Source organism: Piliocolobus tephrosceles, chromosome 2 (genome assembly GCF_002776525.5).
Source record: "Piliocolobus tephrosceles isolate RC106 chromosome 2, ASM277652v3, whole genome shotgun sequence".
In the NCBI taxonomy this organism is placed as follows: domain Eukaryota; kingdom Metazoa; phylum Chordata; class Mammalia; order Primates; family Cercopithecidae; genus Piliocolobus; species Piliocolobus tephrosceles.
In genome coordinates this window covers 60,751,019-60,776,741 of record NC_045435.1, presented here as the reverse complement: position 1 = coordinate 60,776,741, position 25,723 = coordinate 60,751,019, and the positions used below count along the sequence as shown (strand labels likewise).

Genomic DNA, 25,723 nt, shown 5'->3' with positions numbered 1-25,723 from the left:
CTCTGAGTCAACACATCTGTGATCAGACTGAATGAGTCTCACCTTCTGTTTTAGCCTTTGAAATCCATGGAGCAGAATGGACCAGGCCTAGAGTACAGAGTGACCTGGAAGCCACAGGGAGCCCCAGTGGAGTGGGAAGAAGAAACAGTCACAAACCACACGTTGAGGGTGATGACGCCTGCTGTCTACGCCCCTTATGATGTCAAAGTCCAGGCTATAAATCAACTAGGATCTGGGCCTGCCCCTCAGTCAGTGACTCTCTATTCTGGAGAAGACTGTAAGTGATGCACTAAAACTGCTAAGCACGTCAATAACTGTTGCTCTCAAATATATTGTACTTCTGTCAACAAATATTTGTGAACAACTAGTGCATGCAAAGAGGTTGTATTAGCCATGGGAGATAAAAAGAAACATAATACATGATTTCTATCTTAGGATTGACTGGAGGACAGTTGATCAGTATACAGTACCAAGGAAGTATGTTGAAAGTTTTCATTTTATTCAGTTTCCTATAAAGCTCTTCCTACATTGAAAATCAGGAATTATCACTGCAATCATTTAAAGCCGCATAACTGTCATAAGATTTTCAAGTATATTTGCCCTTACTTGTCAAGGATCCCCTAATAGTCACTTGCTGTCATGCCCTGGGCTTCAGTGGCATGTCTGGAGCTTTCCTAATACTGATGAGATATACACCCAGATTTATATATAGAATTATACTCACACACGCATTCTGATGCCACAGTAACTGTTGCAAATAGGTTATTGGAAGGAGAAAAAACACTGCATTCTGTATTGCTAATGCTTTGAATAATATTAGGGGTTATTCTAATTGCCTTCCCAGCATCTAAAATAATAATTTGATCCAAAAATAGAAGAAGGTTGAAAATGAGAAATAGCCAACTCATTACTCACTAGCTGTCTAAATTCTTTTACCCCAAAAAAAGCACAAAAAACACATAACACATGCGAATTAAGACAGTATTAGTCTTGACTGCTCTGTATTCAGCTTATTCCTCTGTAGTAAGAACTCCTATCGAATAGAGATAATAATATCCTCTTCATAGGGTTGTATGAGCCAGTTGAGGTAAGGCCCCTAGAACAGTGCCTGACATATAGCATATGCTCAAATGTTAACTGTTATTAATACTTGATTAACAAAAATCCCAACCAATTTTATTTATATTACTAGTTTAATTCACTTGCTTCCAAAACCAAGATGCCCACAGAATAGTTTCTGGTTTTATTTGCCCACATTGTATCTATCTGGAGGGCTTTGTTTCTCATGTTTCTCAGTGTGATACAGGCTCTCCTCTTCTTTGGGAAATCTATTTGGGCTGATAAACTTATCTATCATGAGAAACTCTTTTGGTTCCATTTGGAATGAATTTCATAAAAGTGCTTTCTCCAGAAGAAACATTATGAAAATTTTTGAAAAGGGTCCTAATAATCACATGTGCAGGTTATTGAAAACTAATCAATCTTATACGATTAACAGATCCTGATACAGCTCCAGTGATCCATGGGGTGGACGTTATAAACAGTACATTAGTTAAAGTTACCTGGTCAACAATTCCAAAGGACAGAGTACATGGACGTCTGAAAGGCTATCAGGTTTTTATCACGGTTTTTCTTCTTGTTGTTGAATTGGTATCTGAGAATAAATAAGAACTGATTTCAGAAGAAGCCAAAGAGAATCTGCCACCACGATGGATATATTAAAAGATTTTTGTTTTCATTGCAGATAAATTGGTGGAAAACAAAAAGTCTGTTGGATGGAAGAACACATCCCAAAGAAGTGAATGTTCTAAGATTTTCAGGACAAAGAAACTCTGGAATGGTTCCTTCCTTAGATGCCTTTAGTGAATTTCACTTAACAGTTTTAGCCTATAACTCTAAAGGAGCTGGTCCTGAAAGTGAGCCTTATATATTTCAAACACCAGAAGGAGGTGAGAGGGTAACGATGGAGAGTCATGTCAAAAATGGAAGTGATCCATGGCCACATTAAACATTCTTCATTATGGCCAGGCATGGTGGTTCGTGCCCGTAAATTCCAGCACTTTGAGAGGCCAAGGCAGATGGATAACTTGAAGTCAGGAATTCCAAACCAGCTTGGCCAACATAATGAAATCCTGTCTCTACTAAAAATACAAAAATTAGCCAGATGTGGTAGTGCACGCCTGTAGTCCCAGCTACTTGGGAGGCTGAGGCAGGAGAATCACTTGAACCTGGGAGGCAGAGGTTGCAATGAGCAGAGATAGGGCCACTGCACTCCATCTAGCCTGGGCCACAGAGCAAGACTCCGTCTCACAATAAATAAATAAATAAATAAATAAAATAAACATTCTTCTTTATTAGTAGTTAATTAATATTTACTTCAGATGAGTCGGCTTGTCAATTTCTATACAATTTATAATATAATAGGGCTTTTTTGAATTTTGCTAATTTATGTGAGTTTATTTTTGATCTTGTGTTTCCTAGTACCTGAACAGCCAACTTTTCTCAAGGTCATCAAAGTTGATAAAGACACTGCCACTTTATCCTGGGGACTACCTAAGAAATTAAATGGAAACTTAACTGGCTATCTTTTGCAATATCAGATAAGTAAGTAGAAATTTGAATTGGAGTTAACTTGTTAAATTTCACTTTTTGATTGAGTATTCTGTTTGCTATGTTGGGAGTCTAATGATCACTTAAGGCCATGGTTTGTAACCTGCCATTCTTCCTTGTAGCCCAGGGGCTTGTAAACTGGCTTGCGTGCCAAATTCAGCCTGCTGCCTGTTTTTAGGAATAAAGTTTTATGATGACATGGCCATGTCCACTTATTTATGTATGTCTACAGCTGCTTTCTCCCTGGAGTGGCAAAGTTGTCATCTCAACAGAGACTACATGGCCTACAAAGGCTGAATGTTTACCATCTGGCCCTTTACTGAAAGGTTTGCTTACCTGTTTTAGAAAAAAAGCAGTGTGCTGATGAGTACACAAAACATGTGTTTAATGTTTATATATAAGATGTTTGGAGAAGTAGGAAACATGCAAAAGAGTTATTGAGTGATGTGATGGAGATTCAAAGCACACTACTTCTTCTGTCTCAGATATATGCTCCCATACTCAACCTTAAATATACTTGTGTTTATCAAATTCTCTATGGGTTGCTCGCTGTTTCATGGAGATGATATTGAGAGGACTAAATAATTGTCTTTGGAGCATTACTCAGAATGGGCTCTGTGCACATGCTGCTGTGCAACTAGAGTAACGTGAATGTGTTCAGATGAAATCAGGTCATTTTTAATAGTAGTGCCTCCCATCTTGAACAATCCTCGAGTCTAAGCATCATCTCAGAATGGAACTTAGGGGATTGACATTATAGAAAATTTTAGCAACATCCCATCATGAAAATTTTAGACTATCAAGACATCAATTCTCAAAGCACCAGAAATACAGAAACCCAACATACACTGCTTACAAGTCAACTTGATCATAGCCCTGTTGTGCTACTTTCACATCAACTCAAGACTTCCAGCAACCCAGGTCACATATTTGCTTTAGCTTCTGATGGTTTCTGCTGAAATTAGCACATATGTTTAAATACATACAGGCCTAATCCCAACAGAAGTAGATTTTAGCACTTTTGAGTGCTCGCTGTGTAGCAGGATCAGTACTAAGTGTATCTCTTTGCATTGTTTCATTAAAGTAAGAAATCTATTAGATATGTACTATCACTATTTTATGAATGAGGGGATTGAGATATAGAGAGTATACTCACACAGAGTCAAGCAGTAAAGTAAGTGTTAAGAATGCAAAGCAAGATCAGTCCAATTCTACATGTTGAGCTCTTAACCTTATATTATTGCATGTACTGGTTTTCAAAAATGGTGTAAGAATTGAAGAAATATTTGAAGATTCTTTCAAATGTCAGTTTGTTTGGTAAATATATACCTTCTCCTTATCCTAACAATAAGAAACCCAACTAATTAAATTCCAACCTTCATATTGATCCGTATGTAACATTTAATTTTATTTAAAAATAAGTTCTTAAAATATAGAAGTTGAAATATTAACAATTGTAATGATTACTGAACTGCTTGATATGTGGATTTTAAAATAAAATAATATATAATTATTTTGCTCTCAATATTAAATGATCAAGACATTTTCGGTAGTTTACCATTTTCTTATTGCTCTTAGATAGTCTAAATTGTTGCAATTTATATGTATGAGAGCTCTATGTACACTCTCCTGAATTCTTATATTGATTGTAGTAGTTTTTCAATTGACTTTGTGGTCATTCACAATTATGTTTTCAAAAAATCTAAGAGAGTGATGATTTCACATCCTTCTTTCCAATGTTTGGATGCCTAGTTTGTTTGTTTTTTCTTTTCATTGATTTGAATTGCATTTTATGGACCAAGGAAGGCATTTTTATGTCAATAATAAATACATTTTTAAACATCTATGGTATCTTGGACTGAGAGTCAAGAGGATTTATTCTATATTCTTTCTTGCCACTAACAGTTGCACTATCTTGGATGTATTTTATCTCTTGGATTATTGTTACAGTAATCTTATAATACTCCACTCTCTTACACAAATCTCATGTCTTTGCTGGGTTGCAGTTCTTTGAAAGAAGCTATCTGATTCAGCTTTTTACAATTAGCACTTTGCATAGTACTTAGTACACAGTAGATATTCTTAACTATTTAATATATTCTTGCATTTATTGATTCTATGTATATTGAGTAGCTATTTGGTGCCATATGTTAAACTAGAAACCATAGAAGACACAGATAAATTATCATCTTGAATTATTCTTCCAAAAGGAAATTACAAGTACTTAATTCAAAGGTACAATGAAAATATAACAATGGGGAAAATTCATTATTATTAACAGGTATTAAGAAGCTGGAGCAGTTGGCTCCAATATAGCACAGGGATTAAAGATGTTTCTCTGGGGTCAAAAGGCCATGGTTTGGATTCAAATTCCAGTTTGCAAATTTACAGACTCAAGATCAGAGCAAAGCACTTATTCTTGTGAGACCTCAGTTTTGTCACGTATGATATAGTCATAGTAGTTGTACGTACCTCATAGGATTAAATGAGTTGATGGTTATGAATCATTAATGTATCTTTACATACCACAAGCATGAGGAGAAATGAAAATAATGAAGAATGCAACTTGAATGGTTAAATACATTTGAGCTGTTGTTCATGTTTATTCTTTAGTAAATGACACCAACGAGATTGGAGAATTAAATGATATTAACATTACAACTCCATCAAAGCCCAGCTGGCACCTCTCAAACCTGAATGCAACTACCAAGTACAAATTCTACTTGAGGGCTTGCACTTCACAGGGCTGTGGAAAACCGATCACGGAGGAAAGCTCCACCATAGGCGAAGGGAGTAAGTACATGAGGCTTCTCTTTTTAACAGAGGCTTTAAAAAGAGGCTGCATCTTTGTAAACAGCTGCACTGAAAGGAAAGCACAGTGCTAGTCATTGTAAATTAGAAATGATTGTGATCCCACTCTGTCTGACCTTCTGTTTTCCACTGACATAGAGGCAGAATTTATTAATCTTGTTTGGAAAGTTCACATTGACTCAATTTATGGATTTCTGCGCAATATCAATCAAATTATAGCTTAGTGTATACAAGGTCAGGAACTATAATTTTACTTAATCAAAGTAGCGGGACATAAGGTCACAAAGCTGTTCAAAAGGTTAGTAAAGGTATATTTTTCTTTTAGAAATGTTTCCATACAGAAAAATATTTGGCTCTTGCATTGGTAGGCATTACAAATCTAATACATCTCACTTTCATGCCTTCACTCTATATACATTGATTCATATGTCAATTTTGTTTTACTGTCTGATAATTAATGCCAAGCAACTGGCTGGGAAATGGCTTGTAAATCTATGGTTTCACTTGTAACACAATTATCCTAATTCAATTACACTTTTCTATTTTTTTGCACCTTTAACCATTTCCCTTCCCAAATTGCATCTCCAGTTACGATTTTAGCAAGGTTCTTGCTAAGCTTTCTATGATAGCAATAGGACCTTCGCAGATAAATCAGATCAGAGAAACTGATGTACACTAACTTAAACAAAGAGAGATTTAGGTAGGGCTTAAGCTGTTCAGGTGTGGAAGGATATTGGAGAAAGAAAGGAAGGATGTAGAAGATGGAAGAAAGGGAAATAGAGTTGTGTGTTTATCGTGTATTAAGGTTGGTGCAAAAGTAGTTGTGGCCCTTCCATTAAAAGTAGTAATGACAAAAGCCACAATTACTTTTGCACCAACCTAATACTATGTGTCAGACTGTGTTCTGGATGCTTTTCCAAATTGTAGATTAGAAAAATGGTAGAATCAATGAAGAAACATCACGAAGGGGAAAAATAGTAAAGAAAATTCAGTTGCCTATTATTTATTGAAGATGTATATTAAAATATATTCAAACTTGTGAATGACTGTAAATCACCGTGTTTGTGTGTGAATGGTTATGCTCTGACCTTTATTACTGGTTTGTTTTTACATCTTATTGTGCCTGCTATATCTGACTAATAACAAGCTTATGTTTTTCTCAGATTCCTTAAACATTTAAAACCCCTTTATGTGGGAAAAGTGTATAATTCAAATAATTACTTCCCTAAAACTCACAAAATATTCCCAAGGATGAATTGAACACCAAGTGAAATGAAGAACTCATTTCACTGACTTTACCTGCTCATAAAAGTTAGATTTAAAGATGGGGATTGAAAACTTCGCAGTAAATAAAAGGTTCTTATTTCTGAAGCATTGAAACTGACATCAGGTGTCCAATACAAAGAAGAGAAGTCAGAATGGTAGTAGTCCAAACATGCAACTTCCATATTTTTAAAAACAGAATTTAAGGCATGGAGTTGGTTGCTATTTTGATATCACCAAAACCATAATGTGCTTGTGAAATGCTGATCCCATTCTTGCCAATTTGAAGCATATAAGAAAAAATATTCACAGAATTGCCTTACAAGTATTACACATTCTAGTACATATGTTGGAAAATTTGGGCTTGGTTGCATTCATGCTTGAGAAATTGTTTTTGGAGGATGAAAATGCTGTTCATGTGATTTTACAACTGATGTGGCATCTTTTCTTCAAACTAAAAATGTAACTAATTTGCTGCGTATCTTAAAAGAACATTTCTTCACTTCTTATGTGTCAGGAATCTAAAAATGTTTCTTACTAGCGTGTTTGTGCTCTTTTTCAGGAATCTGCATTTTCAGTATTCCAGCTAACTGCCCCCTTACCCAGTTGACACTGATTTCTCTTCTATAGGCATGTCTTGCTATATGTACAGGGGAAAAAATTACAATCTCTTTTTCTACAAGAGTTCAACATAATCTTTGAAAAAGATGTATATTTCCACTGAGAAGACACATCTTGTTATCACTCAGCACTCTAAAAATGATCACTTGTGCAAACTGGAACCTACTACTATGCATCTTTCTTCTTGCTCTGCCTATGTAGCTCATTTCAAGGTCATTTGGCACTTGTTCAAAAAATAGGATTTGATTGACAAGCATTTTTCTCAGATTGTTTTCAGGTTGTCACTCTGATTTTCAAATAAATCATATTCCATAATCTAAGAGCGGAAAAAATGGAGCTAATCAGAAATATTATTTTTGTGTCATTAGTGGTTTGAATAAATCACTTGCTTTACTCTGTTTTTCAAAAGCTTGCATGACTTAATGTTTTACTAATATCTCTGTTTTTCAAGGTCAAAATTAATTGCACTCTGTTTCAATGATGCTTAATCTTGAAGGCTTTGCTCATATAATTGGCCTTATTTCTCTCATGGCATAATTTTTAATAAAACCTTTTTGTTATTTAGTAACTATATAATTAATTTTTTGCTATAATGAAAATGCATAATGAAATATTGATCTGTAACATATACCCACTTTAAATAGAATTTCATAACCCGTTGTAGTCTCAGTAAGAAACATATTTTATAACACTGCTAACATTTTCTGGATTATATTTATTATATTGAGTTGTTTCCCAGCAAAACTATGGATCGTATGCAAAAATATTTAAGATATTTGGTGGTAAGATAAGAAGTTAGCATATATTTGTTAAACTTGATTCATTTTATCTTCTACTATGAGATTCTACTATTAACATATTGACATATTAATATTTTTTGAAAAGTATTAACTTCTGACACCACTTTCAAAATGTCAGTAAAATCATTCCATTGGTATGTACCTACAAGCCTGCACTTCACACACTTTGGGCTTCTATAAATTTCAAATATTTAATATATGATCATATTGTAATGCTATTACATCAGTATTTGTGGAGAAGACCAAGGCAAAAGAAAAAAAAAGCAATATATAGTTAGTTATGATTATAAGGTTATATGCTGTCAATTGTAAGTCAAAAGGCCATATTCAGTTTCCCATTAGGTTTATGAAAATCCAAATTGCACAAAATCATATTGTGTAATTTTTTTAAGTCTACGGTTTTGAACCATTCATGTGACCAGGCAGATTTACAGTACCATTTCATCTTAAACGGCCATGTATTGAGTTCATTTCATTTACTCAGTTTCATTATATTAAAAAGGAAGTTGAAATGTTGATTTTCTTGATCTCCTGGTAATTCAAAAACTGAGACAATATGGTATAAGTGACTTTCTTATTCACTTCGAATAACAATATATTTTTTTTTACTTTTTATGTCCTGTTTTTCCATGACTACAATTCACATGATTTAACTGTGTACATTTCTTAGGTAAAGGTATCGGGAAGATATCAGAAGGAGTAAATCTTACTCAAAAGACTCACCCAATAGAGGTATTTGAGCCGGGAGCTGAACATATAGTTCGCCTAATGACTAAGAATTGGGGTGATAACGATAGCATTTTTCAAGATGTAATTGAGACAAGAGGGAGAGGTGAGAAATGAGATTATATTTGGGGAAGTCTTAGTCAATCTGTGTCCTGTAGAATATTTAGTGTTGCATATGTCCTATATCAAACATAAAAACACTGAGTATATTAGTTATGAAAATAATAATTTCAATTTTTGACATATTTTTAAATTATCAAAATGAAAAATGTTTCACAGTAGTCCAACTTATCCTTTATTTTGTTTTTACTAGAGTTGTTGCCTAAAAATATCTCCTGCTAATTAACACATGTTAATAACACAAACTAAAAAGAAAAAGCAAAACAAAACAAAACCACCAGGCTCCATGGTCATCTGCTTCTAACCAAGGCAGCTTGCGCTTTTTGCTTGCTCCTTGCTGCTTCTGAGTTTAACTTCTGCCTTCACTATCCTTCTTTGGTTTTTCATCTTCAGAATCAAATACAACTCAAAGAAGTCCCTTTTTAAATAAAGAGGGAAAGATTTATCAGTATTCTCCCATTAACGTGTCCTTCACATTGGATTCCTTCTGGGGTCATTAAAAAAATTGATACTATTTGGTATGCTTAAAAATGATGTCTAATTTTCCCCAATGTTACAGAATACAAGACTGTTTCTAGTGTACAATGTTGTGACTTCTCTTTCTACAACAGAATATGCTGGTTTATATGATGACATCTCCACTCAAGGCTGGTTTATTGGACTGATGTGTGCAATTGCTCTTCTCACACTAGTATTGTTAACTGTTTGCTTTGTGAAGAGAAACAGAGGTGGAAAGTACTCAGGTAAATTTGTTTTTTAATGTGATTTTCAACTTATTAAATAGCATTTTCTGGGAAGCGTTCTTCAGAGACATCCTTTTATTTTAAAATACACATTCAAGTCAAATTTATTTTAGCAAATTAGATGTACAATGCACTGAGAGGAAAAACATATTGCTAAATTAACCAAAAAAAAAATATGTATGGTCTAGAGTATTATTTCCAGATAGTTACTTGGTTCTAGTTTCTAGCACTTAAAATGGGCTCTAACTGCCAGGTGTGGTGGCTCATGCCTGTAATCCTAGCACTTTGGGAGGCCGAGGCGGATGGATCACGAGGTCAGGAGATCCAGACTATCCTGGTCAACATGATGAAACCCCGTCTCTTACTAAAAATACAAAAATGAGCCGGGCATGGTGGAGGCTGCCTGTAATCCCAGCTACTCGGGAGGCTGAGGTAGGAGAATCACTTGAACCCGGGAGGTGGAAGTGGCAGTGAGCCGAGATCGCACCACTGTACTACTTCAGCCTGGGAGATAAGAGCAAAACCTCCATCTCAAAAAAAGAAAAAAAAAAGCTCTAACAAGGTTGATAAGACTTCCAAACTTCTATTGTCTATCTGTGAAAGATCCGAACCATTGAGAGACATATTACTAAGTCACATATATGCTTTAGTGTTTTAAGTGACCCATCCATAGCACGCCTCTCTATACATGACATACATGCCTCATGTTTTTTGCACTAATGCATTTTAATATTACTGGCTCCACTGGCCAACTTTGTTGGTGTTAATCATTATTAGGAATGTGTTTCTTATTACCATGGCATGTATTAGACACACTGCCTCATGAATTAATGATACATAAGGTATCCATGAAAACCATCATAGTTGGTAATATGATGTTTGCCTTTAATTTCATTCAACTTCCGAATTGTTTTGTCTTTTTCAGATATACATATTGTATGAAGATGATGGTTATTACTAGTATTGCTTAGTATTCGTGATGCTTTTATATAGCGACAAAGATTTAGATTACACGCCTATTTATTTCATGATGTTCAGATTTATGAGAAGTTCATTATTGGCTTAAGATTTATCTAGCAAATATTTAGTGGGAACCCATCATCTACAAAGAAATATTGAGAGCATAATTTCTAGGGTTTGTAAAATGACATGCATAATTTATGGAGTTATGCATTTCACTTTTTTCTCTGAAGACTGAATGATTATGAATTAGGTTCACAATGACTAATAATTGTTCTGAGTAAATAATGGGAAATGTTAAAGTGTTATAGCTTCTCCTTATCCCCAACAAATAATCATTTGTGAATTGTGTGCTAACCAGATTCTAAAGATGTTTCTTTAAATCATGCCCTGAAAAGAAAAAAAAAAAAAAAAAAAAGTCAGCATTTCATATTGCAGAGCAGCTAAGAGAATCTACTAGGTCTCTGCATGTAGTCGTAAAAAGTTCCATAAAGAACAATTTGTATTTGAGGTTTTTTTTTTTTGCAAAGGGAATAAGAGCTTTTGGTCTTATATTCTACTAATACAAAAATTAGCCGGGCGTGGTGGTGGCTGCCTGTAATCCTAGCTACTCGGGAGGCTGAGGCATGAGAATCCCTTGAACCTGGGAGGCAGAGGTTGCAGTGAGCAGAGATCATGCCACTGCACTCCAGCCTGGGTGACCGAGTGAGACTTTGTCTCGAAACAAAACAAAACAAAACAAAAAAGGGAAAATGTCAGTGGAGACCCGAATATTCCGATTGTTGCAACAATTCTGAGTAAGAGTGATGCATAACAACCAAATGATTGACCTTTTTTTTGTTTTTTTTGTTTTTGTTTTTGAGACATGATCTTGTTCCGTCGACCAGGCTGGAGTGCAGTGGCACTATCTCAGCTCTCTGCAACCTCTGCCTCCCAGGTTCAAGTGATCCTACCACCTCAGCCCATCATGTAGCTGGGACCACAGGTGCACGCTACCACACCTGGCTAATTTCCATGTTTTTAACAGAGACAGGGTCTTGCTTTGTTGTCCAGGCTGGTTTCAAACTCCTAAGTGTTCTGCCCACCTTGGCCTCCCAAAGTGCTGGGATTACAGGCATGAGCCACCACATCCAGCCTTGATTGACTTTTTAAATTCAATTTAATTTAATGACACAGATCTAATAGGTGCCTATGACGTCTTCAAAAAGTCCAGATAGTAAAATAAATATTTAGTAATTTGGTCTTCACTGAGAAATCAAATTAAGTTGGGCTCTTCCAATAAGCCTTCTTGTTCACATAATATTGAGTAGTCACGTGAAAATATGCAGCCTGCTGCAGGTGTAATGACAAAAAAGTAGAACTTCCCAAAATCCCCTCTATTTTTTGTTTAAACAAAGAAGTAACAGATGGACTACAGGTATAGCCAGAAAAAAATATTGGCTCACTGGTATCAAAACATTTGAGCAATGCTGTTCTTATTGACTATTCACTATTCCACAGCACTGGTAAAAGTGTATTTTAAACAGTCACTGTGTTAGTTTCCCCACCTTTTTTCTCTTTTTTAGTTAAAGAAAAGGAAGATTTGCATCCAGACCCAGAAATTCAGTCAGTAAAAGATGAAACCTTTGGTGAATACAGGTAAACTTGAGGTTCTGTTTTAAAATGTATCGAAACACATATTCATCATGTTGAAAGCTCAAATGATAAAAAAAGGTGTTTATTCTTAACAAAAAGTTTACAGAACTGTAATGTAATGACCCTATAAAGAACACTTTGTACAAATAGGGCCCATGTAAGTGCTAGCAACCAAATTTCTGTCTGTGTGGTGAGGGTGTATAAAGAATTACAGTCCAGGCAGAAGTATCGGTTAGGATACTTTTCTTGAAGCTGTGTGCCTAACACAAAGACACTATTCTTATTTAGGTTGAATATCTATTTGGGGTAGCTAAAACATCTTTAGCATGGCCATTTTGAACTCAGGTTGGATACAGTTTGCATCCACACACATATATCTGTATACCTACAGTGTTGCACCTGCCAAGGTAAGTAAGTTACAAACCCTGTCCTCTAGATGAACCTAATCAGCAGAGAAAAGTGTCTTATATATGCAAATGACTGTAATGAATTAAATAGAATAAAAGAGCACAAAAGAGAGCAACTATTTCTGCCCAGGTAGGATTTTGGAGAAAGGACCATCCCTAAGAGATAAGTTAAGCCTTAAAGGATAAAAAGGATTGTGTTACTGTTAACCACCGGACAGAGGATGACAAAATGAGTGAGGGCGTGTTGGGCAAGGGAGGAATGGCAAGAAGTCTGCTCTGAGCTAGGTAGGAATCTTTTGGGGATGTGTTAAATTGTCTCTTTCTCCTGTTATCTCTCTCCATCTCACCCTTTCTACTACTCTCTTAACTTCTTAGCTCTTTTTGGTTGGAATGGCATCTTTTTTTTTTCAGGTCCCCTGTATATTTCAGCCAACAGACATATTGTAAGTTCCAGGTTTATATCGATCTTAGCACATGGGAAACCAGAGTTTATATCAAAGAAGAAATCTGGTTGATCCTCTTTCTCTCATCTCTGGATTCATCACTCTAGCCAGGGATGTGGAGCATTTTCATTAGCTCATTGTTAGACATTTGAGCTTACCTGTACCTCCACTTTGTGCTATACTTATTTTTTTGTATTCTACTTAGTCAATACTCTTTTTACATTTTTATGTTTCTTAATAAATGACTTTAAGTTCTTTCCAGAATAAAGAACAGTAAAGAGAAAGAAAGAAAGAGAGAAAAAGAAAGAATTTTAGAACTTTGCAAATTGTGCTCCTTACTGTTGTATTAGTTAGCAGTTGCCTCATAACAATAACCACCAATACTTAACAGCTTAAAACAATAAACATTTATTATTTCTATGTCCTCATAATTCAGGAATCCAGACATGGCTTAGATGGGTGCTTTGGGCTCAGGACCTCTCATGAGGTTGCAGGAAGGTTTTGACCAGGGCTATGGTTTCATCTAAAGTTTCAGCCAGAGCACAAGCCATTCCTAGGCCACTCAGAGTGCTTTTGGCAGGATATAGTTCCATACAGACTGTTGAACTAAGGGCATCAGCTCTTCACAGGCCAGAAGTCATTCCTAACTCCATATCACATGGATATCTCCATGGGGCCATTCACAACATGGCAGCTGGCTTCCTTCAGAATGTGTGAGCCAGGGAGCAAGACAGAGCACCCAAGTTGGAAGCCACAGTCCTTTTGTAACCTGATATTGGAAGTGACTTCCCATCACTTCTGTTGTATTCTATAGGAGCAAATCAATAAGTTTAGCCCACAACTCAAAGGAAGAAGATTATACAAGGTACAGATTCCATGAGGCAGTGATCATTGAGGACCTGCAACAACTTTTCAGAAGTTGAGGCAGGAGAATTGCTTGAACTCAGGAGGTGGAGGTTGCAGTGAGCCGAGACTGTGCCACTGTATTCCAGCCTGGGCAACATAGTGAGACTCCATCTCAATAAAAAAACAAAAACACAAACAAACAAACAAAAAACTACTTTTGAAAGACAGTATAAGCTCAGTTTTACAGGCAAGAAAACAAAAACAATGCCTTGCAATGCCTTGTCTGAAAACCCATTTCCCCATACCCTGCTGCTTCTTTATAAAGATAGCTAACATCTTCCTGTGCATTATTTCCTATGACATCCCTTTATAGTAGTTGATGTGTTTTCCAACCTCTTTCCCTCAAACTACACATTTATCAGGATAATTGTCTACTTTCCACATTATCCCAGGAGGCACTTTTATAAGAGGTGCCCTGCATAACGTAAGTCCTCATGCTTCTAGCTTCCGATAATCATCCTTTTTGTTATTTTTCTTTGCTCTTTGTTTCCTGATTCCTCAGCCAATGCCTCATTTTTTTTCTTGATTTGCTTTTGTAACTGCAATATCCTAATTCGAGAGCCAATTATCATATCAGTCAGGGGAGCATGTGTTATGCTGCTGTCAAAACAACTCCAAAAGCATTTTCTTTCTCAAGTTATGTATCCCACAGAGATTGCCCTTTTCATCTTAGTCACTTAGGAGCACTGGCTGGTGGATGAGAATCCAGGGTCACCACAGCAGGGAAAACAGAATGTAACAAACTGAGCACTGGCTTTTAATCTTCCACTTGGAAGAGACACATGTCACCTTTGCTCACTTTTTTTTTAAACCGAAGAAAATTCCATGGTGGCATATAACATAGAGTAGGCAGAGAAGTGTCATCCTGTTTTATTCCTAGAAACCTGACATACTTATTGAATAGCACTGACTAATACCACAAATTATAAAATGATAAATACATCTAAATTATATTTTTTCCAAATGCTTCATTGATAAAATTTGATAAAATCATTTTATATGGTGTATAGCTTCGTAATGTAATACTAATTGGTATTTTAAAAAATCTTGATCCAAAATTTGAAGATCATACCATTTGATAAGCATTTTACTAATGGATTCACTTCTGTTCATGAATAAAACACCTACCATAAATATAGTATACTTATTTATGTTCTTAAAATATCAGCCATTTCTTTCTATCTTAAAATATAACAAGCTTGAACTGTTAACTATATTAAAGAAAGTTATTTGGTTTCAAAAACAGAATATGATTGATTTTTAAAAGAGAACTCTTTGGAAGGATATAAGAGAATCAAAAGGATCAGTAGTAAAAACAGAAGATCAAGACTTGGAGGCCAGGAGCTCCAAAAGGTCATGAAAGCAAAGGAAATTGCATTTGTTCTCTGTCTGAGTCCATTAGGGGCCACTATAACAAAATACCATAAACTGAGTGGCTTAAAAAAGAACAGAAACTTATTTCTCACAGTTCTGGATTCAGGGAAGCCTAAGAGCAAAGTGCCAGCATTTTCAGTGTCTGGCGAAGGCTCACTTTCTGGGTGACAGATGGTGCCTTCTCTTTGTGTCCTCACATCGTGGAAGGGGTAGGGCAGCTCTCTGGGGCCTCTTCTCTAAGGGCACTAATATCATTCACTAGGACTCCACCCTTTTGGCCTAATCACTTCCAAAAGACTCCACCTCTAACACTCTCACATTGGTTATCAGGTTTTAACATAGGAAGCTTGGGAGGACACAGATATTTAGACCATAGCAGCCACTATGGACATCAACAGGTTGAATCCCACATGTCCTACAGAAGCTGCGCTGTCAATTTTAAAGAGAAGCAGAAGTGTTGTGAATAATGAAAGATTGTTTGGTGGAAATTGCTTATGACTTTGTAAACATGTGTTTACAGTCTTTGCAAACTTGGTAAACATGTGTAGTAGTATCATGTGGGCTTTAGTATCTGTCTTCAATGCTATTATGAATGTCCTGAACATTACAAAACCTTTTAGCACTTATTAATGTGTTTCTTTACATGAATATGAATATTAGATTTTGTTGAACTATTTTTTGTTTGTTTGTTTTCCAGTGACAGTGATGAAAAACCTCTCAAAGGAAGCCTTCGGTCCCTTAATAGGGATATGCAGCCTACTGAAAGTGCTGACAGCTTAGTCGAATACGGAGAGGGAGATCATGCTCTATTCAATGAAGATGGATCATTTATTGGTGCCTATGCAGGATCTAAGGAGAAGGGATCTGTTGAAAGCAATGGAAGTTCTACAGCAACTTTTCCACTTCGGGCATAAACACAACATGTGTAACCAACGCTACTGGTTCACCCCAACCTTCCATATTTATCTGTTCAAGGGAGCAAGAACTTTCATATAGGAATAGAAACATGTTGACCGAAGATTTCATCCAGAAGTCAACATCCTGCAATTATGTTGAAAAAAGTAGCACTGCCTTCAAAATATAAAATGCCAAGCACTTCAGGCCTATGTTTTGCTTTTGTTGTTTTCAGGTGCTCGAAATGCAAAACACAAAACGAATCCTGTATTTAGATACACCTCAAATAAATCCAAAGTCTTCATTCAGTATAGTCCATATTTGCCTGATTTTACTATTCAGTATGCTTGCATAGATGTTGCTACCTTGTGGGGTTTTCTCCGTATGCACATTGGTATACAGTCTCTGAGAACTGGCTTGGTGACTTTGCTTCACTACAGGTTAAAAGACCATAAGCAAACTGGTTATTTAAAATGTAAAAAGGAATATGAATGTCTTATTAAAACATTTCATTGAATATATACAGTCTAAATTTATTATTTAAATTGTAGTAGCAAAAGTCTAAGGTGAACAATCAACTAGTATTTATTGAGCTCCTATTTGCCCAGAGATGATCATATTTAAACAGAAGTATAAGTTTTTCAGTTTCAACATTTTTAAAATTTCTGTCAGTTATGACATCCACGAGCATCACTTTTTGTGTCTGTGTTTTTTTGTTTTTTTGTTTTTTCTTGGACTAAATTCAACTGCATGGAAGCAGTGGTCAGAAGGCTGTTTCATACAAGAACAGGCAGAAAGTGCCCATTGTTCTGGATTCTAATAGCTACATCTACTTAATATCTTCATTTCTAAATCGACTGCTTTTACCTTTTTTCTTGTTTATGTAATGGTATGCTTGCATATATTTCATGAATACATTGTACATATTATGTTAATATTTACACAATTTAAAATATAGATGTGTTTTATTTTGAAGGGAGAAAAGGAACATTAACAGGCATGTTTGTACAGTTAGAATATATTAGTAAGATACTGTTTTTCATCATTCCAGAGCTACAACTAGTAACATGAGGTTCCAAAGCTGAAGACTTTGTATAAAGCATTTGGATTTTGTTCTTATGTGGTTTTCTTTCAACAGTTTCAAAATAAAATATCATATACATATTGAGGGAAATGTTTTCATATTTTTCAAAATAGGTTTTTACTGTTGAATGTACATCTACCCCAGTTCCTCAAAAGAAAAACTATTTACATAGAAATTACTACACATATGTTTGCGTGTATGGTATTTTAAACATCTTTGTGGTGAGAATCTGTTTCCCCTATATTCTCCTTCTGTCAAAGTCAGTACAAATTCAGGGAATTTATTTTCTGGCATTTGTGCTCCAGTCCTTTTAAAATTGTCCATGAAGATATGTTTTAAAAACAATATGGAGGATGATGCATACATGTCAGTCAAGTTCAGCACTAGACTTGACATTTTACGGAAATATTTTTTAATCTTATCCTGAAATACTTAACTACTCTTTAATGAAATTGATTTATTTTACTTTAGTTTTTGAGTTGTGATTATTGGTATACAGTTACATCCTCAAGTTGGACTTATGTAACCCCTTATATTTCATGGATACCAACATTTGGGGTATTTACAATAGTCAGCGCAGGAATGCACATGGAATATCTACTTGTCCTTTTGAACCTGAACCTCACGTGTCCTCCAGAAGGCATAGACAGGAAAAGAATGTCTTATTTAAAACTACAGTTTATGGGCTCAGGATTTGACCAAAGTCCTGGGAGTAAGCATTTCAAAGGGGGAAGGCATCGTGGTCCCTACCCCGTGTAAATGTGAGGATGCACACATCCATCAGTGCAACTCGAGCTCCATCCTCATCTGATTTCTAAGTTACCAATTTTCTGGAGGAACAGCCATCATGTTTTGATTTATCTGGGAGAAAATTGTCGTGCTCAGCTACTGAGGAGGGCAAGGTTATGACGTTTAAGTTTAGTTCTCATACTATTCAATCTCCTCTTCTTTGTCGTCAGTCAAAATGTGGTTTTTAAAGAGAGTCATGCAGGTTAGAAATAATGTCAAAAATATTTAGGAATTTAATACCCTTTAAGTCAGAAGATAAAACAAATACTGAAATATTAGCTCTTCCTAGACTTCGTGTTCCCCTTTAGCTGCCTGAAAATCAAAGATTGTTCCTACTCAGATCGACTGAGTGGCTAAAACTTATGGATATGAAAAATGAGATTGTATGATGACTATGTTTTCCTATCATTATTACCTTTCCTCAATACTATTGGGCTACTACTGGGAATCTTCAGCACAAAAGAAATAGGTCTATGATTGACCCTGATTTTAATTGTGAAATTATATGATTCATATATTTTATGAATCAGAATAACTTTCAAATAAAATAAATCCAAGTAGGTTAAAATGGATTTCATGATTTTTCCCTCAGAAAATGAGTAACAGAGTCCATGATGTGCAATGGTAATTACAACTTGGTGAGGCTTGTTTGCAAAACGCCCACTAGTAATAAGGCAACAGCCAATATTTAGAACTTTGTTCTTTACTGGCTTTACACTAACTTTCTCTAGTCTACTTCCAATATTATTTAATGTAACTGATTGTATATAGTCTCAAGAATGGTTGGTAGGCATGAGTTCCTAGAGAACTGACCAAGGGTTGGGAAAATCCAAATTCTCTTCCTGGTTCCAGCACTCATTTTGTACATAAACATTAGGCAGGTTGCTTAACCTTTTTATTTCAAACTCTCAACTCTAAAGTGCTAATAAATAATCTCAGTTACCTTATCTTTGTCACAGGGTGTTCTTTTTTATGAAGAAAAGTTTGAAAATGGTAAAAGCTAAGATGCCTTTTAACTTCATAAGCAAACCTTTAACTAATTATGTATCTAAAAGTCACCCCCCACATACCAACTCAACTTTTTTCCTGTGAACACATAAATATATTTTTATAGAAAAACAAATCTACAGAAAATAAATCTACTGTTCTGTGAGCAGTATGATTTGTACATGCCATTGAAAATTATTAATCAGAAGAAAATTAAGCAGGGTCTTTGCAATACAAAATGTTTTCCACAATTTTGCATGCGTATTTATAAGAAAAATGCGAATTTGGTGGTTTTATTCTATTGGTATAAAGGCATTGATATTTTAGGTGCACCCACGTTTGTAAAAATGTAGAGCACAATGGAATTACGCTGGAAGTCTCAAATAATATTTTTTCCTATTTTATACTCATGGAAGAGATAAGCTAAAGAGAGGAAAATAATGAGAAATGTTGGTGTGCTTTTCGAAGCATTTAAAACATAATTGCCAATTGAAATCCTAAATATGTTTACATACCATTAAGATATGATTCTTGTAACAATGTTAAATTGATTATAATGGGATTGGGTTTGTTATCTGTGTTAGTATATACATATCCTAGTGTTCCTATAGTGAAATAAGTAGGGTCGAGCCAAAGCTTTCTTTGTTTTGTACCTTAAATTGTTCGATTATATCATCAAAAGAGATGAAAGGTATGTAGAACGGGTTCACCTGATTACCTTTTTCTTTTGGCTTGGATTAATATTCATAGTAGAACTTTATTAAAATGTGTTTGTATTGTAGGTGGTGTTCGTATTATGCTTATGACTATGTATGGTTTGAAAATATTTTCATTATACATGAAATTCAACTTTCCAAATAAAAGTTCAACTTCATGTAATCCAAAAATGTTTGTATTCTGTTCTACACAGTTAAGAAGAATCAGAATTTACATATTAATCTTAACTACTTCGGTTGCCTCTGATCCTGGAATATCTATAAATGAAATATAATTTAATAAAGTATAAATAAGATATAAATAAAATATTTTGATTTCAATTACTTTATAAATATACAATATCATCAACATCTACCAAACAGAATATTCCAATAAAATTTATACTTATGATAAATATAAATTTAAGATGAATGTATATTTATCTGGTTATTCTTAATAAAAATGTAGAAATGTCACCTTCCAAGAAAATGCCCAGTATGCTATATTTTCAGTGTGGCTATTAGATAATTTTGACATGGTCTCTTAGAATTGGATTACCCAGTTTGGCTCAGTGGACAATCTATCTAAAATTGTTGTTTTTAAAACTGTTTTATTGACCAGACATGGAGACTTACTGAAATCGTCGCTCTTTGAGAGGATGAGTTTGGTGGATCACTTAATGCCAAGAGTTCAAGACCAGCCTGTGCAACATAGTGAGACCTCGTCTCTACAAAAAAAATTAAAAAAAAAAAAATTACCTATACCAGGCACTTTACATAGAATACCACATTTAATCCTCGAACTATATTCTCTGGTTTGTTAAATTAGGGGACTGGGAGGTTAACTAACTTAATGAGTGTGACCAGCATGGGCTAGAACTAAAAATTAAACCCAGGGATGTTTGACTCCAAAACCCTAATTCATTATACCATTAATAGTACATTTTTTCATGCCCTCGCTCCTCCACCTTTTCTTAGAAATACTAAAGAAAGGTGAGTTTCAACTTAATGCTGACTTACTGATCATGCTTACAAACACCTTGGCTTTAAGATATGTGATCAAGACATATGATAGAGGAAAACAATCAATGCTTTACTGTATAAACAGTTGAATGAGTACAACCTAAAAAGAAGTAATTCAAATAAGCCAGTTATTTTTAAATGAATGTCACACATTTCATTATATTCCACTCACTCTTTTGGCAAACTGAAAACGAACAGAAGCTTTTTATTAGAAGTGGCTTCAAAAACAACTGCACTAAACATTTTTAAGTTGATATTTGTATTTCCTCATCAAACACCAGAATCTGTGGTAGGATATCTCTCTTCTTTTGCTATTCTCATTTGTTTCCCTGTAAAATACAACTTAGAATTTTTAAGCCATATGTCTCTGGACTCTTGGCATCCCACTTATGGAGAACCCTTATCACCAAGATAAATCAGATGTTAAGTCAGATAAACATACGCATGATAACGTTTCAAGGGCCTTGTTTTAGGATTTTAGCATGTGTTAATACAATGAGGGTTTTTATCATCCTCACATCACTTACAGTGTGATGCAATAGCATATATATACATGAGTAAAGAAAGGATAAAATATGGAAATTCCCACATTACCTGAAAGAAATAATATATTGCACTGCAACTGAAATGCGCAAATTCTTTTAACAGGTGGAAAAAATGTTTCATTGATTGGTCTACTTATAACACACTGAATCATGAAATATTTTCCAAAGTGATCATCTATATAGATTGTTCCCAAAATAGTTCTCTTGAATCACTGATTCTGTGGAAAACATTATGTTTGACAAAATTATTTTGGGAATGTTGGCAAACATAAGTAAATGGATACATTTGCTGCAGTGAAAATCCTTAGGAGAATATGGCATGAAAACTTGTTGGACACTGGAGTTTTTTGCAGACTCAACCTCAGGCCTCTTTCCCACTCTACTGCTTTCCTAAGGTATCTGGTTCCTAAGGTATCTGGTCCATTTAAGACTTTGATTGCCATGGGCAGACAGATGACTTCAAGTCATTTTTAGCCCAGTTCTCTCCTCAGATCTGAGGCTTTTATATGTGACATTTTACTTGACATCCCTCTGATGTCTGTAGGCTATTTCAAACTCAATGTTTCAAAAGCAAATGCATAATTTCCACTTTCCAAACCTGTTTTTCCCCCACTGTGTTGTTCAGTGAATGACAGCAGTAATCCATCCAACCACTCAAGACAAAAACCTAGACATTGTCCTTCATACTTGAGCTTTCTCTTTCAACCTCTGTGCTCAATCCATCACAAAATTCTGTTGATATTTTCTCCTATGTGTCTCCTGGATCTGCCCACTTGTCTGTACTGGACCGCTTTTATGCTGAGTGATCTTTCTGTGTCAACTGGCGGCACTCATATCTCTTCTCCACCATGCAGGCAGGGTGATTTATGAAGTGCAATTCTGTTCATGCTGCTTCCTTACTTTGAACAAAAACCACAAATAGCTTTCCATTTCTTCTAAGATAAAAACAAAAATCTATAATTGGCTTCCAATGTCCTGCATGGTCAGATCCCTACTTACCTTCCAAGTCCCTTATTTTCTGCTGCTTTTTTTTCCTTTCTCCATTCCAGTCCTGATGATTGTATCAAACAAGCCTTCTGCATGCTTCAGATTCTGTAAGGCTCATCTATCTTATATCAGCCACTGCTGGAATGAACAGTTCTGAATGGACCAAAGCTGACTAACTGCAAGTCAGCTTGCAACTAGCTGCAGTGTTCATGATGCACCTTTGCACTATGGTATGAGATCCTGTGAGACTGCCTGGTGCCTATTCATGCTCAATCTGGAAGCATGGAAGGGTTAACACCTTGTGGGCCAAACATTTATCCAATGGGAGAATGGAACTAGTGGATAAATGCATGTCTTCTCTCTTGTCCTGTGTCCCCTCCCTCCTCTCTTATAGCAAATGGTCCCATGGGACACAGCAATCGTTTGCATTCAACAGTAGCCAACTCCATAATATATCTTCTATTGGTTCTCCCTGATTCCTTGTCTCATGCTCCCTTTTGCCTCATGCCTGGTACCTAGGATTGCAATCCCTAATCAATGAGTAGCCCATGTACTGATTCCTGCAGGCTCTGCTGTTAAGGAGTCCAGGCTAAGGTGTGTCTTTTATCAGTTCCGGGTATTTTCTAATTGCTTCCTGTCCTGAGAAACCTTTAAATTTGTTACCTCTCCTTCACAAAACCACTGATCTGCTTTCAAGTTCAATATCATTTCTCCAGGGAAAACTTCCATAACTAGGTGAAATCATCTTATTTTAATATGTCATGGTGTTATGTACCTTTGATTTCTAGCATGAACCACTGTTGAAGTTTTACTTTTATTACATGGCTATCGATTACCGTCTCTATTTATCCTATTAACCTAAAAGTTTTATGAGGGCAGGAGATGCACCTTCATTTTCACTGGAAATACCATCTGCCTAGCAGGATGTCTTGTATCTGCTGGGCATTTATTAAATATTTACTAAATAAAAGAATAAATGTCACAAGGAGGGATATTCCAAATAATTAATGCATTTGAGAAAATGTCAGTCCAGCTGCATGAAAGAAGTCTCTATTTGTACCCCACAAACTGTTCTTACCCCTTGTGTTTTTCTTCTTAATAAATGACTCTACCATCCACCCAGTAACTCAAGACAAAAGCTTTAGGATCATTCTTTAATTCACTCTTTCCTTCATTGTCCTACAACAAACCCATTGTCTCCTACAGTGCTAACTCCAAAATATAGTTTAAATCTATTCATTTTTCTCCATAGTCATTGCTACCATCCTAAGATAAGCCAAAGGAATCTTTTTCATGCCACTGGCCTTCCTTCATTCTTGTCCCTTTCTCCAACCTATGAAACAATATCAGGGAAATTTATAAATATGTTAGATTATATTAGTGATTTCTCAGTAAATTTAGCCATAATCCCAAATGTCTAACCACATGGCTGTGTACTAGCTAGCTCTGCCTGCCTTATGACCTTGGTTCATAAATTCTACCAAAGCAAAGCTTGTGCCACACGGCCCTTCCGTATATTTCTGGAGCCCACCAAAACTTTTTCTTGCCCACGACATTTGCAATTGCTGTTCTTTCTGCATGGAATATTTTCCCAAATTTTGTATGAACTTGCTTATTATCATTTAAATCTGTGTTTAAAGGTCACTACTTCAGAGAAGACGTTTCTAATTACCAACTCTAAAATAGCCAGGCTCTATGATGTTATTCCTTTTAATTTCTTCATAGCAATCATTACTACATGAATTTACATTTTTAGTTTTTTTCTTCCCTGTTGTCATTACACTTTAAGCTCTATGAGAATAACTTTGTCTTGTTCACTGCTTTCATACCTAGAATTGGCTCCAGAATATAACAGATGCTAAATTTGTTAGGTAAATGAATGAATTAAAGCACTAAATGAAAAAATACAAGAAATCATAATAAGAAAAAAACAAGTTAACCTTCTTATCAAAACATTTTGGCTCCAGGTTTTAAAAATATTCATATATTTAGAATATACAGTTGCCTCCACCAAAAACTCTTATATAGTGCATAAACACATAAAGCTGCTCACAGCAGGACTGATCAAACTGACAAAAAAAAAAAAAAAAAAATAGGCTTTTCTTTTATAGCTGATGCCAAGCCCTTTCTGTTGTCCTTTTAGGGAAAGGAAGTCATTATTAATGTTTTATAAAACAATTACATGACATGTAAATCAGTAATTCCAGTTATAAGAATCAGTACAAAAATTTTTCTTTGCTAAATGTCAGTATCTTACAATGAAGTTGACTGCAGTACAGTATGCATTTGAATAATTATAATGAATTAAAATGTTTATAATCTATGACTATAATTTCATAGGAAAAATGGTCATATTATAAAAAATGTAAATTTCTACATAGAGTATGAGAATCAACTATGTTTTAGAATAAAATTTAAAATTGCCAACACGTGCTTTTTTGATTAATTATTTTATTAATTTATAATAATAGTAATAATAAAAAGCATAATGTTTTAATTAAAGATGCAGTTAAAAGTCTCAACCACTAGATGGAAGTGTTTCAAAGTAATATAAACTGTGCCATACAGAAAGCATCCTACAGTCAGGGTATTTTCTCCTCGAAGGCAGTTTTCAAGCTTTAGCATGTATTATGTATGTATTACTTAGTTTGCACTTCTTCTTTCACTTCTAAATTGTGGCCTTATTATAATCATTATTGACTTTCTTTGATGTAAGTTTTGTAAATTATATAGGTTTTTTTTTTTTTTCTAATTTAGAAGGGGTCAATGTTTTTCAAATGTTAACAAAGTATGATAAAATAATCTTGTTATAATGCTTAGGACTTAAAAAACAGTTTTCTAGTTTAACATTTTAAATCCTGGTAGAAAGAGATGGAAATAATGTCTGAATTATTTATATTACCTATTTCTAAACGAATCGATATTTCTTACCTTTTTCTTTAATGCATATGAATACCTCATTTACTGTGCTAAAATATTGTCTGATATACATGCATAAACACAATAGTAGTACTAAAACCTGTGAAGTCATGATTATAAAAATGAGTTCAAATATGTAAATGCTTTAGAGCAGTATCTGTCACATGCAAAATGCTAATCACACATTATGGCATGTTAATTAAACATTTTTATAAAGTTGTCAACTGAGAAAGTGTAGTTATGGTCATGCTGATAATCCTACAGTAAAGGATAAGGATCTATCTGAAATAAGCTCTGTATCTTGCCAAGAAAGGGCACCAGATGAAATCTGAGTTGACGTATATTGTAAATAAAGCCTTAATTTCAAAATTAAGTTGAACT

General features: G+C 35.0%; 1 protein-coding gene across 3 annotated transcripts in view; it reads left to right on the top strand.

Moving 5' to 3' along the window:
- CHL1 (cell adhesion molecule L1 like) overlaps nt 1-20,060 on the top strand; it is a 213,410-nt gene extending 193,350 nt beyond the window's left edge. For 2 of the 3 annotated variants that reach the window (XM_026446858.1, XM_026446855.2), the window contains 9 exons: nt 55-277; nt 1,499-1,614; nt 1,745-1,949; nt 2,482-2,604; nt 5,224-5,403; nt 8,776-8,937; nt 9,563-9,694; nt 12,220-12,292; nt 16,117-20,060. In XM_026446858.1, the coding sequence (XP_026302643.1) occupies nt 55-277; nt 1,499-1,614; nt 1,745-1,949; nt 2,482-2,604; nt 5,224-5,403; nt 8,776-8,937; nt 9,563-9,694; nt 12,220-12,292; nt 16,117-16,333 (1,431 nt within the window). In that variant the 3' untranslated portion in view covers nt 16,334-20,060. The remainder of the gene's footprint in view (nt 1-54; nt 278-1,498; nt 1,615-1,744; nt 1,950-2,481; nt 2,605-5,223; nt 5,404-8,775; nt 8,938-9,562; nt 9,695-12,219; nt 12,293-16,116) is intronic. The other variant, XM_023198275.1, reaches the window with a different exon arrangement.
- Nucleotides 20,061-25,723: the final 5,663 nt, after the last annotated feature.